The sequence below is a fragment of the Canis lupus genome, chromosome 9 (assembly GCF_048164855.1).
Source record: "Canis lupus baileyi chromosome 9, mCanLup2.hap1, whole genome shotgun sequence".
Taxonomy (NCBI): domain Eukaryota; kingdom Metazoa; phylum Chordata; class Mammalia; order Carnivora; family Canidae; genus Canis; species Canis lupus.
In genome coordinates, this window is record NC_132846.1 from 17,249,827 (window position 1) to 17,264,271 (window position 14,445).

Here is a 14,445-nt window from a genome sequence, read left to right on the forward strand (position 1 = left end):
TTCACTCTCTGTTTTCTCAAGCTTCTAATATAGTTATATTATAATTATTTAGAAAGATATACAGTGTTTACATTATTATGGTCATGTAGATGCTAATCATAACTAATACATTTATTATATTTTTATTATTTTCCCTTCTTTCTCCCTTGCACAGCTTTTTGCTATTGTATTTATTTTGTGGCTTAGTTTTTTGTATATTTTTTATTGATTTAATCCCAAACTCTCTTATCACTTATTTGAATCTCTTTTGAGGATCTTAGGTAGTTAACTTTTTCACCTAATTTGGCAGGTGCCTTGTGAATGGCTATGACATTGAGCAGGTGGTTGGAGATTATCAGGTTGCTATTTAAGAAAGGGGAATGTCAGCTTATTTGAACTTTAACCTTTAAGCCAATTTGGTCTCAACATTTTCATAGACTACTTGGCTTCAAGTCCCACTCTGTTATAGTTTGATTTTGACATGAGAATGTTTACCCTTTCTTCCTTTTGAGCTTATTTGTGGTTTAAAATATATATTTAAAAATATTTTTGTCGGGGGGGGCACCTCAGTGGCTGAGTCAGTAAAGAATGACTCTTGATTTCTGCTCAGGTCATAATATCAGGGTTGTGAGATCAAGCCCCAAGTTGGGCTCCACACTGGGCATGGAGCCTGCTTCAGCCTCTCTCTCTCTCCCTACCTCCCTACCCCCCCCCACTCTCCATCTCTCTCTCAAAAAAATAAAATAAAATAAAATTGTTTTCATATTTTAAAGTTTGAAATGGTAGATATCAGGAGACATTCCAGCAAATGCTCAGTTATTTCAATCAGAATGAATTTGGGTTTGTATTTCCTCAAAATAAAAAGGTAAAAAAAAAAAACTGAGGGTAGGACCTGATTTGTGACTATCATTTCACCTTAAAGATTACAGATATACTTCTTTCTTTCACTGATATAAAGAGATATTATTTAGTAAAATAATTTTATTTTGTGATGAAGTATAAAATTTACCTAAATTTGTTGGTTCAGGTATATAGACTTAACACTCTTAAATGGTGACAAGTGTTGAAATTTTGAGACATAGTGTTAATAGTCTTTTTTTTTTTTTTTTTTGGTGTTATAGTCTTTATCACTGTTTCTGCTTCTGAGTTCTCTCTGTAGGTCATCTTTGTTAGAATTATTATGCCTTTAAAAGAAATATGACTCTTTTACAAATGGGAAACATCCTCAGGAATAGAAGTAAATATTTTGTAAAGTAAAATTGGAGAGTATTTCAAATTTACGTAGTTATGACTCTAGCAAATGATAAACCTGGTTACTTATTTTGCAAGTCAGTAGCAGTAGCTAACTAGGATGTTGCTTCAGGGTATAGCAGATGGCCTCTAAGTAGTTTGGTGAGGAAAATGTTTGCTAAAGGTGACAGAGTGTACCTACACTGTTTCCCATATGCACTAGGTCATTGGTAACATAAGGTCTTAGCTTCAGGAAGTTGTTAAATTTAATGTCAGGGAGTAATTCCAAAGCATTTTAATAAATAAAGTACATATCCCTTAGCCGATAATATTTTCTTTATGGTTGCTGCATGCTAAGATGAAATTTGTAGGCTTTTTCTAGACAGCATGCAATATAGAATCCGTGTTGGGAGTGTGTATGTGTGTGTATATATACATATATATATTTATGAAAGATGTGCAGTACCTTTTACATGATACATTGGATGTGTATATATCAGGCATGAGATTGACGGGGTTTTGATGACATTCTTGTATAAAATGGAACACTCATTGTTGATCCTGTGAAAAATTATTTAATGGCTTTTGCTAACAAGCAAAAAATGCTGTATATTCTCTGATTTTACAATATGTGTTTTAAACTATTTAACATGGAAATCATAAATATACAAGAATCAAGAAACAATAATTCATATGTACGCACTACACAACTTCAACAGTTGTCTTTCATGGTTCATGTTAGTTATTTTTGTTTCATCTTATTCTGCCTGCCTTATGAATCCTATTCCCCTTTTCCTCCCCCAATCTCCACTCAACCCTACTCCCACCCCAGGATGATACACTTAAGTTTGTTACATACTTCCACTAGGAGTCTTATAATGTTTGATTGCTGTTTTGTAATACTTTGAATATTTATGGCAGTTTTGATTTCTCTTCATTTTCTTTTCAGTTTATAAAAGATTTTCTTACACAATTAGTAGTGCAAAATGCCAAATTGTTTAGATAGCTATTTTGTAGTAATCAGTACTACAAAATATAAGACAGTAAAAGTCTTATATTTTAAAATGAAAGATCATCAGTGTCTTGAAAAATGTCTTTTAAGAAAATTAAAATCACACTGCTTGATTTATTTAATACTTAGAACACTGTACAGTTGTGTTACTATTAATTTTATAAGCAGTATTTTAAATTCAATTGATTTGCCATTAGAGATTTTTTTAAAATGTGTTTTCTAAAACAGATTTTTAGTAAACATGTACTGATCCTAAGAAACTCTTTATAATGTGATGAAGAAAAGAGATAGTGCAATACTTACATATAATTTATAGTTGAAATTATAATTTCAAATGCAAGAAGAATAAAAATGTTTCTTGAAGGAAATTGCTATACACAGTTGGCTTATAGTTTTCTTTTCATACTGTATATTTATTATTTTATTATTAACTATGGAATATCTATTTTAGGACCATATTCTTGTTACATACTTTTCATTAGTGAAAACATTCAGTAAGAATAACTCTTAAGAAATTACATGAGGGATCCCTGGGTGGCGCAGCGGTTTGGCGCCTGCCTTTGGCCCAGGGCGCGATCCTGGAGACCCGGGATTGAATCCCCACATCAGGCTCCCGGTACATGGAGCCTGCTTCTCCCTCTGCCTGTGTCTCTGCCTCTCTCTCTCTCTCTCTCTCTCTGTGTGTGACTATCATAAAAAAAAAAAAAAAAAAAAAAAAAAAAAGAAAGAAATTACATGAGCTTTTGTAGTTCTTCAGATAAAGGTGACTGATAGCCATGACTAGAAATTAGAGCTGTACACCTAATGTTCATTGTACTGTTTAAAGATTTTGTCCTAGTGATTGTACTTTGCAGCCTAGAAGTTGTCTTCAACATCATAATTTAAAAAAAACAAAATGTATAGTTTACATGCAGCACTGTCCATTGAGAATGATTGGGTAATGTAATTTTAGCAGGTGGCATAAACATTAATTATACAGTGTATGAATTGCTATTCACTGTTCAAAACACAAGGTATAACTGTTGTTACTGGAATATATTTGTTCTCATATATATGTCTGTTTGTAAATGTCTCAGTACAAATTCTTAAATAGCTTTTTGATAAAATCTGTTAGTAATCATATGATGCCTGATGAAATAATTAAGACTTTATGTGGTTATTTTTACTTTATTTTAGAAAGACATTTTTTGATAGTTGTTATTTCATTTGATTTCAAGTGGCTGCTCATACCAGTTGTCATTGTAGATTGATTTAACTTGCTCTTACACTTTTTTACCTTTGATATGCCAAGAACTTCAATTGGTTGTGTGGAAATGCAAGCCTTTGTGTGAAGGAGTAGGTAATTGCATCAGAACTTGGCACCCACATGAATCTTATGAAAACAGGCTGTTTGTTCCCTAGAGAAACTATTCTATAAGCTGACTTTGTTTTTATATTCTGTTCTGTGCTAGATTAAAGTGATTTAGTTTAGTTTGGCCTAGGGCAAAACGTTTCAGGATATTTTAGAAAATCCTATATCTGATTAGCACTCTGAAAATAATACTAGTTTTAAAGTTTTGCCTTTTAAAAATTTATCAATAGGCTATGCAGTGCCATTTTTGTTATCAAAGCGCCATTTGTAACTGGCACTGAAAACAGTCTCAGTGTTCCAAGTGGTATATTGTTTTGCCCTCCAAGTTTTAAAAAATGTGAGTCATTTATTTTAAACCAAATAGTTATTTCTTCCTAATTTGATATCCTTCTATGACTGTCAATAATGAGGATTAATTTATCTTTTTGATAGTAATTTCTCGATTACTAAAGCATATAGCACAGGGGAACTATGTGAGACAAACCTACAATTGTCATAATATAGAAAAAGTTATTTTTAATATAAACTTTCTGAACCTGAAAATCCTGAACACTAAGACTATTATAAATAGTCCCTGACTGAACAAAGAAATGTGGTTGTTTTAAGAAATATTTGCATACCTCTTAGGAAGCTCATTTTAAGCTTTTCCAAAAAATTCCTATTATCTAGTAGTTTTAATTTTAACTTTTTACTCTACTTAAACCAAGCAAGCAAGTAAACAACCATAATAAAGTATAATTATAAAAGATTAATTAGGTAATAATTTTTTCAAGTTTCAAAGGAGTCACAAAGATTATGTCCTTTTTATTCATTTTAGATCTCTCAGGTATAATAGTTACAAATAGTTTCAAAGTTTCCTATTCAATTCAAAGGTTATTAATTAATATTTAACTATTAAGTTAAAAATAATACATGTACATGTTTAAAAAATCAAATTATACAGATAGATATAAAATGAACTAAAAATACTTCCTTCTCTCATTCCTCAGTCTCCTCACCTCAACTCTTATGTCCTTTCTTCACTGGTTATAATTGCCTGTGTATTCTTTGTTACACCTATTCAAGCATGTATGCATATGTAAGTATAATTTTACATTTTTCTCTATTTTTGCTGTATTTATGTTTTGTGCCTGCATTGTTTTGGCTAAAGATGTATTTTGGGTAGGAAATTTATTTGTCTTATTCATCATTTTATATCTATCTCCTAGGATAGTATCTGACACACAATATACAAGTGCTTAATAAATGCTTATTGAAAGAATCTTCCACACGTAGTACATGCGTGCATTTGTATGATACAAACCATATAGGTTTGTTTTATGATTATACCACATTTTATTTTACCAGTTTTCTGTTGAGGATCATTTATATTAGGTCTGTTTTTCTGCTAGTCACTGATCCATCCATCCATCCATCTACCTGTCTGTCCATCAAATATATACTGAGTACTCACACTGTATGCCAAATAGCTTCTAAGAATGCAGATGAAGGAGAAAATCCAGGGCTCTGCTTGCATTAGCTTAAATATATGTAGTTGGTTGAAATATATCAAACACAATGAAATAAAACCTAAACAACTTATTATCTATATTACTGCCTTCATGAAACTATGATTGGGAAAAGAGTTTTTACTTTAGGTAGAATGACCAGGCAAAAGCAGGAAAGAAAGACGACAGCCAGCCAGACTAAATAATGAGAACAATAGTGTAGAGAGTTGGAGAAGAGAATTCTAGGCAGAGAAACTAGTAAGTATAAAAGCTCTGAGGCAAGAATAAGCTTGGTAAATTCAAGAAACAAAGAAATTCAGTATAACGAGAGCTTACTAACAAATAAATACTGCCTCAATGAGTGTCTTTGTACATAAAAATTTATTTTACATATTTTTCTAAATATTTTTAATAGTAAAACTGAGGGATCAAATAGTGTATGGATTTTAAATTTTAATAGCTATGGAGTGGAACCTCTTATTCCTTATCCTTTCTCCCTAAGCCTCTCCTTGCTCTCCCTGGCTCTGAAGAACTTGGGTTGTCTAGAGCTGAGTAAGGAATGGGCTGTGACAGGCACAGTGAGGGCAAGGAATTCCATTTGGAAGAGAATGTGCTGGGAACTGTGAATGTTTGGGAGACTTTTGTCTAATAAGATGAAAATCCAGTAGTGGAACATATGCATATATTGTGTATGATGAGTTATGTGATAAAATATCTGGCTCTCAGAAATACAGTGCTCTCCTTTTGCCTTTTAATTAAATCATTTCAATGCAGAAATTATCTCAACTTTTTCAACTAGGAAATAGAAAATTTGGAGGTTCTTAGTTATGGTTGGATATGAAGCCATATTACAAATGATTCCTAGTTTGACATCATTGGATTCAATTTATAAAATTTGTGATTAAAGATGTATTATGAAAAAAAATGCCATTAACCAAAACAAAGTCAGTCAAAAAACCTTTGCTTATAATAAGGCTTTTGTGGAAGAAGGTAGGAAAGGCATTTCCTATTTAAAATAAGTTTTTACAAATCCTGGGTATTGTTACAAGGATGAACCCTGTTTTTAAATAAAATGCTTTACTATCAAAAAGGCATTGTTTTAATTTTAAAGGAGAAATGTGAGAATCACATAATTTTTAGGTAGATTAGAAATTTTAGACTAGTCAAAGAACAAATTTTGTTTCATGAGGTGTTTTACTGCTGAGTAAATAAAGAGTCAAGTCACATTTGAGATCATAGAGCTGTTTAAATTTTTTCCATCTTAATTTTTTTGATAGGGTGAAGATAGGAAATTTTGGTGGATACATTCAGATTCTCACGTAGCTAGAGAGAGAAGAGGGTATCCAGTTTCCTTAATTATTATTTATTTTTCCTTTTTTTCTACATAATAAGACCACTTCCTTTGAAGATTAAAAACAACTTGAAGGAATGAGGTTAGGAATCTGTGATGGAGAAGGTCTTAATTTAACAGATGCTGATGTGGTATGTTCTATCAAAGTTTTTTTTTTTTGTCTTTTTTAACCTAGGTAATTTATTCTAGCACAACTTATAAACAAACTTTAGTTGGAAATTGATTTTATTTTGTTACCTGGTATACATTAGTAATAATAAAGCAATTATATTTTGACTGTGGTATAATAGATAGTATTTTGATTAAGGAGACTATCAGATGTCTGCTGTAAAATCATCCAGCTAGTTTTAACATGAATATATAATTTTTAATTGAAACAAGTTCTTGATACCAAATCTTTAAGTTAAGGAAAGGAGTTAGTATTTTATTAGTCTTATCTTTATCCTAAAATGAATATAAGTATAAAACATATTGCATGTTTACAGAAGTCTTCTATTCCTTTTACAATATATAGATATATAAGTTGTAATTATTTGAATCATTAGAACATCTAATTTTTGCTTGACAATATGCAAATGTGCCATTAAATCTGTTTTTTAAGATTTTTCCAGTTTAATGTCTGAATCCAAATTCATAAAGAGTTGGAAAAATGAGATGTCTGAGCTATAGGATTCACAGGGATTTCATATGAAGCCTATTTAATCAGGATAACACTGTTATTAATATTCATAATGTCAGCTGGAACACAAATGACAGACTATGGGGCCTAAAAATTTTACTTGGTGAATTTATTAAAAGTAGCTTAAAAAATTAATGGAATTTAAGTAAAGTTGGTGAATATGAAAATCTTGTGTTAGCAGAAAAAAAATCTCTATTAGAACTTTCTTTAAGACCATTTTGCATTGATGTCTTTTGACAGATTTCATTGGTACTTAAAGAAGAAAGATGCATGAATGGTCATTTAAGAGGATTTAAACACATTGGCACATTAATTTTTACATGAATAATAAGTACTTTCCAAAAGCAATTAACTTACAGTGTACAAGATATGAATTGAAAAATAAGACTGTGACATCAAGGGCAAAGCAAATGTGCTGTACATTTTAAACTTAGTGGCAGGACTTTTTAATATTTTGGTTTATTTTATTTTTATAGTTTAGGTAAGATATGACTTAAAACATGGTTATTTTAACACATTCAAAGGCGTATCAGAAGAACAATAATGTTTTCCCCCCTCCACAAAAATATTGGTAATGTTAAACATTATCCTCTTCAGGTATTATTTGCATTTATTGGAGAATTAAGCATTTGTTGTACTGTTGGTAATATTTGAGACTATATTCAATTTTATAGACAAAGGGATGATTCTGATTGGATTTAGTGATTCAAATACATATGTGTTAATACATTTATTGATTGTAGCATAACTTAAATGTATAATAAATAAGCTCCTTAAAGTTTAGCGTGAGAAGTTAGTTAAGAACCATCTGAGTGGTATACAAGTCACTTTGTTCTGAATTTTAGCCTGAAGAAGTAAAAAAATTGGGAATGGTGTTAAGTAAAACCAGAATGCATTTTATTTTACGTACCACCTGTTACTCTTTGTTTTCAAATGTGCTTATAATGATATTACACCAGCACACTAGTTTTTTATTATTAAAGTTCACTAAAAAATTAATTTTAGACCATTATGCATAGCTATAATAACAGTATTTTATATTTTTCAGAGATTATTATTCTTGAAAATTTTAGACTTATTCAAAGCTTGTTTAGTTATTATCTATAATGGTCCACTTAGGGTTTACCAATGAGAGGATATAGGCATTGGCCTAGTAGTCTAGACCGGTACTAGAAGTCTCATTTGCAGTCTGTCAGTGTTCCATATGAAATCATTTTGTTTCATTAGACATAATAGAAATTGCCTGGTATGTTTTGGGACTCCTATTCAGAGTTTGGCTAGAAAAAGTATTAATAACCAGGGTGTGTAGAAATGATCACAGTATAAACTACATGTTAATTTTTTTGTATAAGGAATGAAATCAAATTGATATATTGGTTGTTATTATTTTTCTTGTAGCTTTTTAAAACTTAGGTTTTGGAGAGGTGGTTTTTGTTTTGTATTTGGCTCTGAGATATTCACTTACATGCCCAGGAGAGGGCAGCATTTTACTATATCAGCCTCATAAAAGCATTAGCCCTGCTTAGACTGTCAATGTTTCTTGTAATTACTCCCAGTATATTTGTTGCTTGCTTATGAATTAACTTGCATTTATGGAACTAAATCATTTCAATCATTTAATTACACCTGAGGAGCTGAACTATAATTGCTTGCTTCCAACTAGGATCTGATATGGCTTGAGCAGTATTAATTTGGTGTTTACTTTTCTGAGTGCTAAAAGCATTAAAATGATTGTGCAATGGGATTACATTTTACTAATTGCTGGCATTCATTAGCTGGGTAAATGATGAGGAAGAGTGACTGTATATTGCAGAGGGATAAAATTATGGTTTTAAATAGTATATTACTAAGCACATTAAGGCCTGTAAGACATGTTTTAAAATACTCCAGAGGTTATTAAAGACTGTATTTTCTACATGTCTTGCTATATGAATCTCTTATTAAAAGACTGCAATTATTATTAACCTTTTTGGGCAATATGTAGGGAAATGGCTTCATTGACTGGGACATATTTCTTTGATATTAATAACTTCCTATATTTTCAGCTAATCCAAAAGTAAATGAGGAACTTAGAAAAAGATTGCCAACTCCAGATCAACATATTTAGAGAAAATTGGAAAAGGAGAAGCTTACTACAGCCTTATTTGAGGACTTTTTAAAAGAACACAGAGTTCTAGCTGTGAGGTAAATCAAATTTTATTCTCCTTAAAAAGCATGCCAAAAAAACCCCCACAACAAACCTTGTGTAGCTTTTGTCATGTTTATTATGAAAACAAATGCAAGACAAATATCAATAATTCCATAAGTTAATAAGCCTTTCTGCTTTTTAAAAAATTCAAATAGTATTTTATTGACTTCTACAAGTATAAAATATTTTATATGAAAATACACATTGTAAATTCAAATCAATAAATTTGAAATTTTTGATATAAAGTTTATGACATAGGATATAAGTTTTATTTTTCTTAAATTGTTAGAGTTCAAAAAGATTTAAATAAATTAAATGATTCTTTAACCAAAGGAGCAAGAATATCTGGAAACTTAACCTGAGCTGTATTTACTAAAATATAAGTGTGAAAGAAAGAACCTTTTTCTGAGAAAAAAGATTCAATTTGATCTGTTGAAATATACAGTTAATAGTCCCATTATAAATGTTTTAGAAAACCATTTATCCTGTAAATTCTCTGTTAAACAAAGGTAAGGTTTAGGTGTGTTCTGATATATTGTTTTAAGTTTATTTATCTAGAGTTGGCTTTATTTTAGCTTCAAATCTTGGAGTAAAAACCAGAGACATTGCCAGAGCAAACAAGAACAGAAGTACAAATGGAGGACTGGTCAAAAGGTAAGGACTTTTAAGGTATTAATACCAAACCCCAGGTGTGGTGCTAGTTCAAGGCATTGAATGCAGTGTGTTTGTTCTAAGCAGTATATTAGATGGAGGCAGACAAGCACACATGCACACATACAAAGAAGGAAGCACACACAAAGAGACCCACATACTGCAAAAGAGACACAAAGAAAGACACAGAGGAAGAGATACTGAGAGAGAAAGAGAAACATACACAGGGAAAGAGAAAGAAACATATAAACAAAGTGATTGAGAGGGGAGATTGAGAGAATGACTGAGAGAGAGGTGCATAGGGAGAGCCACATTGCAGAGAAAGAAGCACAAACAAAGAGACACAGACATAGAAGGGAGATACTAGAGTCTAAGAGGGAGGCACAGACACACATGTGGAAGCACACACACAGAGAAAGACACACACATGTGGATACACACAGGAAGATACCAGAGGAAGAGAAACCCGGTGAGAAAGAGACAGAGACATACAAGGAGCGAGACAGGGGAAAACATATACACACACACCCAGGAAAAGAGACAAACAGTGAAGGAAGATAGAAGATATACAGAGAGAGACAGACAGACAGACAGATGACACAGAGAAACAGACCACGATACATTCGGATACAGAGATAGAGGTGGAGACAGGTGCACAGCAAAACATGCACTCAGGAAGAGACACCCACAGAGAGATGAAGCCAGAGGGGGCCTGAAGTGGAGCCACAGACAGATATGCAGAGGGAGACGGCAAGAGACCCTACCAGAGAGAGACAGAACAAAATGCATAGGCAAAGGGAGAGAACAGCCAGAGATGGAAACGTAGTCTAAAAGATAACAAGACCGAGAGATGGCCTGAAAAAAAGAAAGAGGATGGGTAGATGGATGGATAGATAACACACTCATACACACACACACACACACACACACACACACACAGGTAAATAGGGCAGGTAAATAGGGCAGGCAGGCAGGGCACTGTTGAGCAAGATATCAGGGAGCCATAAAGAGAGGGGTTTAAAAAATGTTAAGTGTTTTTGTTTTTTTTTTAAGATTTATTTATTTATTCATTCAGAGAGAGCGAAGAGAGAGGCAGAGACACAGGCAGAGGGAGAAGCAGGCTCCATGCAGGGAGCCCGATGTGGGACTTGATCTCGGGTCTCCAGGATCACACCCCGGGCTGCAGGCGGCGCTAAACCACTGCGTCACGGGGGCTGCCAAAATGTTAAGTTTTTTTAATTGAGGTCTCTTACGATAAAATTTTGCAAATCTGGAATCCCTAGGAAACTAACCATTCTGAATATAGTGTTGCATATAGTTGAAGGCTTAAATCTCTATGTACATTGTTTTTATTTCCTCTAAATTTTATGTTTAAAAAATTAGACTGTTACCAAAACATTGCACACATTTCCTTTTTTGATTCTCCCTTCCCCACTAGGGTTCTTCTTCCCTATATATCAACCACACAGTTACCTTTTTCAGAAGGTTAAAGGCCATTTTGGGGTACTATTCTGTTATCATTTTATTAAATAATAGTTCTACATTCTTTTGAATTATAGAAAGGTGCTGTGCTTTCTGCATTTGTTTTTTATTTCTGTCGGATTATAAATTTGTTGCCATTAGCAAGCTTTCTCTTCTAATTTGTGATTCTAGGCTGCTTGTTAGGAGTTTAGAATCCAAGTAACTGAATTGTGTACAAAGTAATAGCAGGTTATATCTGAATAAGGTAGAGGCATTTAATTCAAAGTTTATATTGTTAGTGAATGGGCTTTGTGACAATTGCAGTCTGCTTTCTTTATTCAAGTTTGTACTGGTGTGAAGCTGGGAACTAATTTGTTGTAGCTGTTTTTATTCATTTATGCAAATAAACAAGAAACATTCTTCTTTCCAAGAGCTCAAGGCAGTTTTTATTCCATTTATGTGCAATAATAAGAAAAGAGGAAGTAAATAATGATGCCCCTGTTATTTATGTTCCCTATTCAGAGGTCACATTGCTGTGGAAATCATGTTGTTCAAATTATAGACAAAGGATCTCTATGGAACCAAAGGAATTATTTTTAATATATCTAAAGCAACAGGCTGTGGAGGAAATACTTCTCATAAGTAGAATAACCAGGAAAGAAGTTAAGGAAGGGAGCTGCTGAAGCTCTTGGACACTTACAGAAAAGAAGGCTTTAGGGTTGAAGACATAGATGCATAAATAGTTTGCAGAAAGCACAGACCACAATAGACGTGACTGAAACATCATTAAGAAAATTTGCATTTTTCAGGCTTTTTTTTTTTTTTTTTTACATCAGACGTAGGAATAGGACATTCCTTCATATAAAGGGCTTGTTAATGAAACATTATTAAGGAATAAAATTAAATAGGTAGATGTAATATCTTTTGAGTTTTATGATAATTGATACGTTTAAAATCTCACATGGTCATTGCCTTGACATCAGGGTTCACAGGATTTATTGTAAAGCACAGATTACTTCAAAGCTCTGTCTTATACTAGTGTTCATAGCCTGCTTGGATAATCAATTATTTTACTTCATATTTACTTTTTTTTTTTTTAAGAAATAGAGCACTAAAAACTTATATTACATAGACATGCCTTTGTGGCATGTCTTACAAATCTTATTATAAGGGTTGTAAAATGGCTCTTCTTTATCTAACTTTAGTGTAGAAACATTGCTGAGATATTTGAAGTCTGAGTTGATGAGGTATATAATGTCAACAGAACAATTTACTTTTTTTGTTTTTTGTCATTATTGACAGTTTAGAAAATGTAAAGCTGTGGTTGGTAGGTAGGATGGATGAAGGCATCTACAAAACTTGTCCAGATTTCTTGAAGAGTTGTTTTTACTCTAAATGGCTGAAATTTAAAGTTGTGTTGTTGGGAGGTGAATCAACATGTGTGCCAAGTAAGCATTGGTAATATCTTCTAGTTTCTTAAGAAGTAAATGATGTTTTCCCTTTTGTGAAAACTTTGTTTGTCAGGGTTCTTTTTTTGTTGTTGTTTCTGCTTTTTCAGAAAAAAAATGAAATGTTATAATCAAAGGATGCATGTAAAGTTAGCCCCCCAGAGTGAGTTGTTATGTGATTGGTTGCCCAGCTCTTTTAAACATTTACTTATTATTTACTTAACTATGTAAGAAAAAAGCACGAGGGTTGGAAGTCTGTTGTAATTTTTTGGAATAGTATAATAATTTTCTGGATATTCTTATTAAATTTTGGTGGTTTTTATTAAATTGGCAGAAATGTGGTTCAGTTGTTTATAGTGCTCAACAGTCGACTGAAAATAGCTTATATATTTATAAACAAACATATCTGCCATAAGTGTATGTATCTACAATAATATAGGGAAAAATGGTGTCCAGATGCCATTTAAATTTAGAATATTGTGAAACTTATTTAAATTTAGAACCTTTAGGGGTCAGTGTTCCCTAAGATAGGTTAAAAAAGGTTACTGTGCCTACCCAAATTAAATATTAAGTCTACTGTATTTATAATATTTCTTACCTCAAAATTGAAGGCAAAAATGGTAAGAATCATACAGCTTGAGGAAGCTTTAGACAAAAACCTATGAATTTTGTGAGTTTCTTCAATATGATTTTTAGGTTTACTATTTTAGGGAATTATATTTAATATGTATTTTATACTAGAGAAGTTATTTTCACTTACATATATTATCTCAATTTCTATATGAATCCTGTGTTCTTAAACTATTTACTTTTAAACTTAGAAAACAAACATGATTTTGAATCACTGTATTCATTTGAAACTCGAGATGAAAAACCACTGCTAGAACTGCTTCGAGTCCTTTCGTACTGTCATTTACTGGAGGCTAGCAAATATTTTAAAAATCTTAAATTGCTGAATTTAAGTAAAAAGCAACTGTCCTCTTTACTTTAGAATTAAACTAACAATTATCTTTTGTAAGCATGATTCTTACCGTTTTTCTATGGAGCAAAATAAATAACTAAAACCCAGCAAAAGGTAACTTGTCAGTGATTTGTTAGTTTCTTGTTGAGTCAGAATACTGTTTATTTTTGTTTGGCATTTGGAACCTGTGTGCCACCATCAGCCTCTTTTATTATTGGTTCATCTATCTTTCTGTCTTTTCACAAAGTATGTATTATTTTTACCTTTTGTCCATCGGTCGTTCTGTAATTGGATTATATCTCAAACTATTGCATGATTTGCGAGCATTTTATAAGGCGAGACATCTTTAAAAATACTACAGAGAAACATCTAGCATGCTTTTCAATGTCTGATCATTGTAACTAAAATATACTTGTAGAATTTCATATCATTTTCATAAACTTTCTTTTTAAGGCAGAGAAAAAGGAAATGGTGAGTTGCATAGAATGGCCATCTATTTCTACCAGCAAGATAGCTGGTAGGAAAAAAGATTCCTAGGCATTATGATTAGACACTGCTTGACATTCAGTGTTTTGAAATCTAGATACTTAATCATTCCCTGTTAAATTACAGGACTTGAATTGTATTTAATAATTGGCTTTCTATTA

At 32.1% G+C, this 14,445-nt stretch overlaps 1 protein-coding gene across 27 annotated transcripts in view; it reads left to right on the forward strand.

Moving 5' to 3' along the window:
• The window catches only part of MIPOL1 (mirror-image polydactyly 1), a 329,604-nt gene that overhangs the window by 56,679 nt on the left and 258,480 nt on the right, over nucleotides 1-14,445 (forward strand). For 14 of the 27 annotated variants that reach the window (XM_072838324.1, XM_072838315.1, XM_072838323.1 and 11 more), the window contains 3 exons: nucleotides 4,562-4,650; nucleotides 9,135-9,273; nucleotides 9,853-9,931. The exons of 4 other annotated variants lie outside the window; for them this stretch is intronic. Coding sequence is in view for 17 of the 23 variants with exons in the window: in XM_072838315.1 (XP_072694416.1) it covers nucleotides 9,913-9,931 (19 nt within the window). In the remaining 6 variants the exon portion in view is untranslated. Of the gene's footprint in view, nucleotides 1-4,561; nucleotides 4,651-6,451; nucleotides 6,542-9,134; nucleotides 9,274-9,852; nucleotides 9,932-14,445 lie in introns of all 27 variants that reach the window. 9 more of the 27 variants (XM_072838319.1, XM_072838314.1, XM_072838317.1 and 6 more) reach the window with 2 other exon arrangements.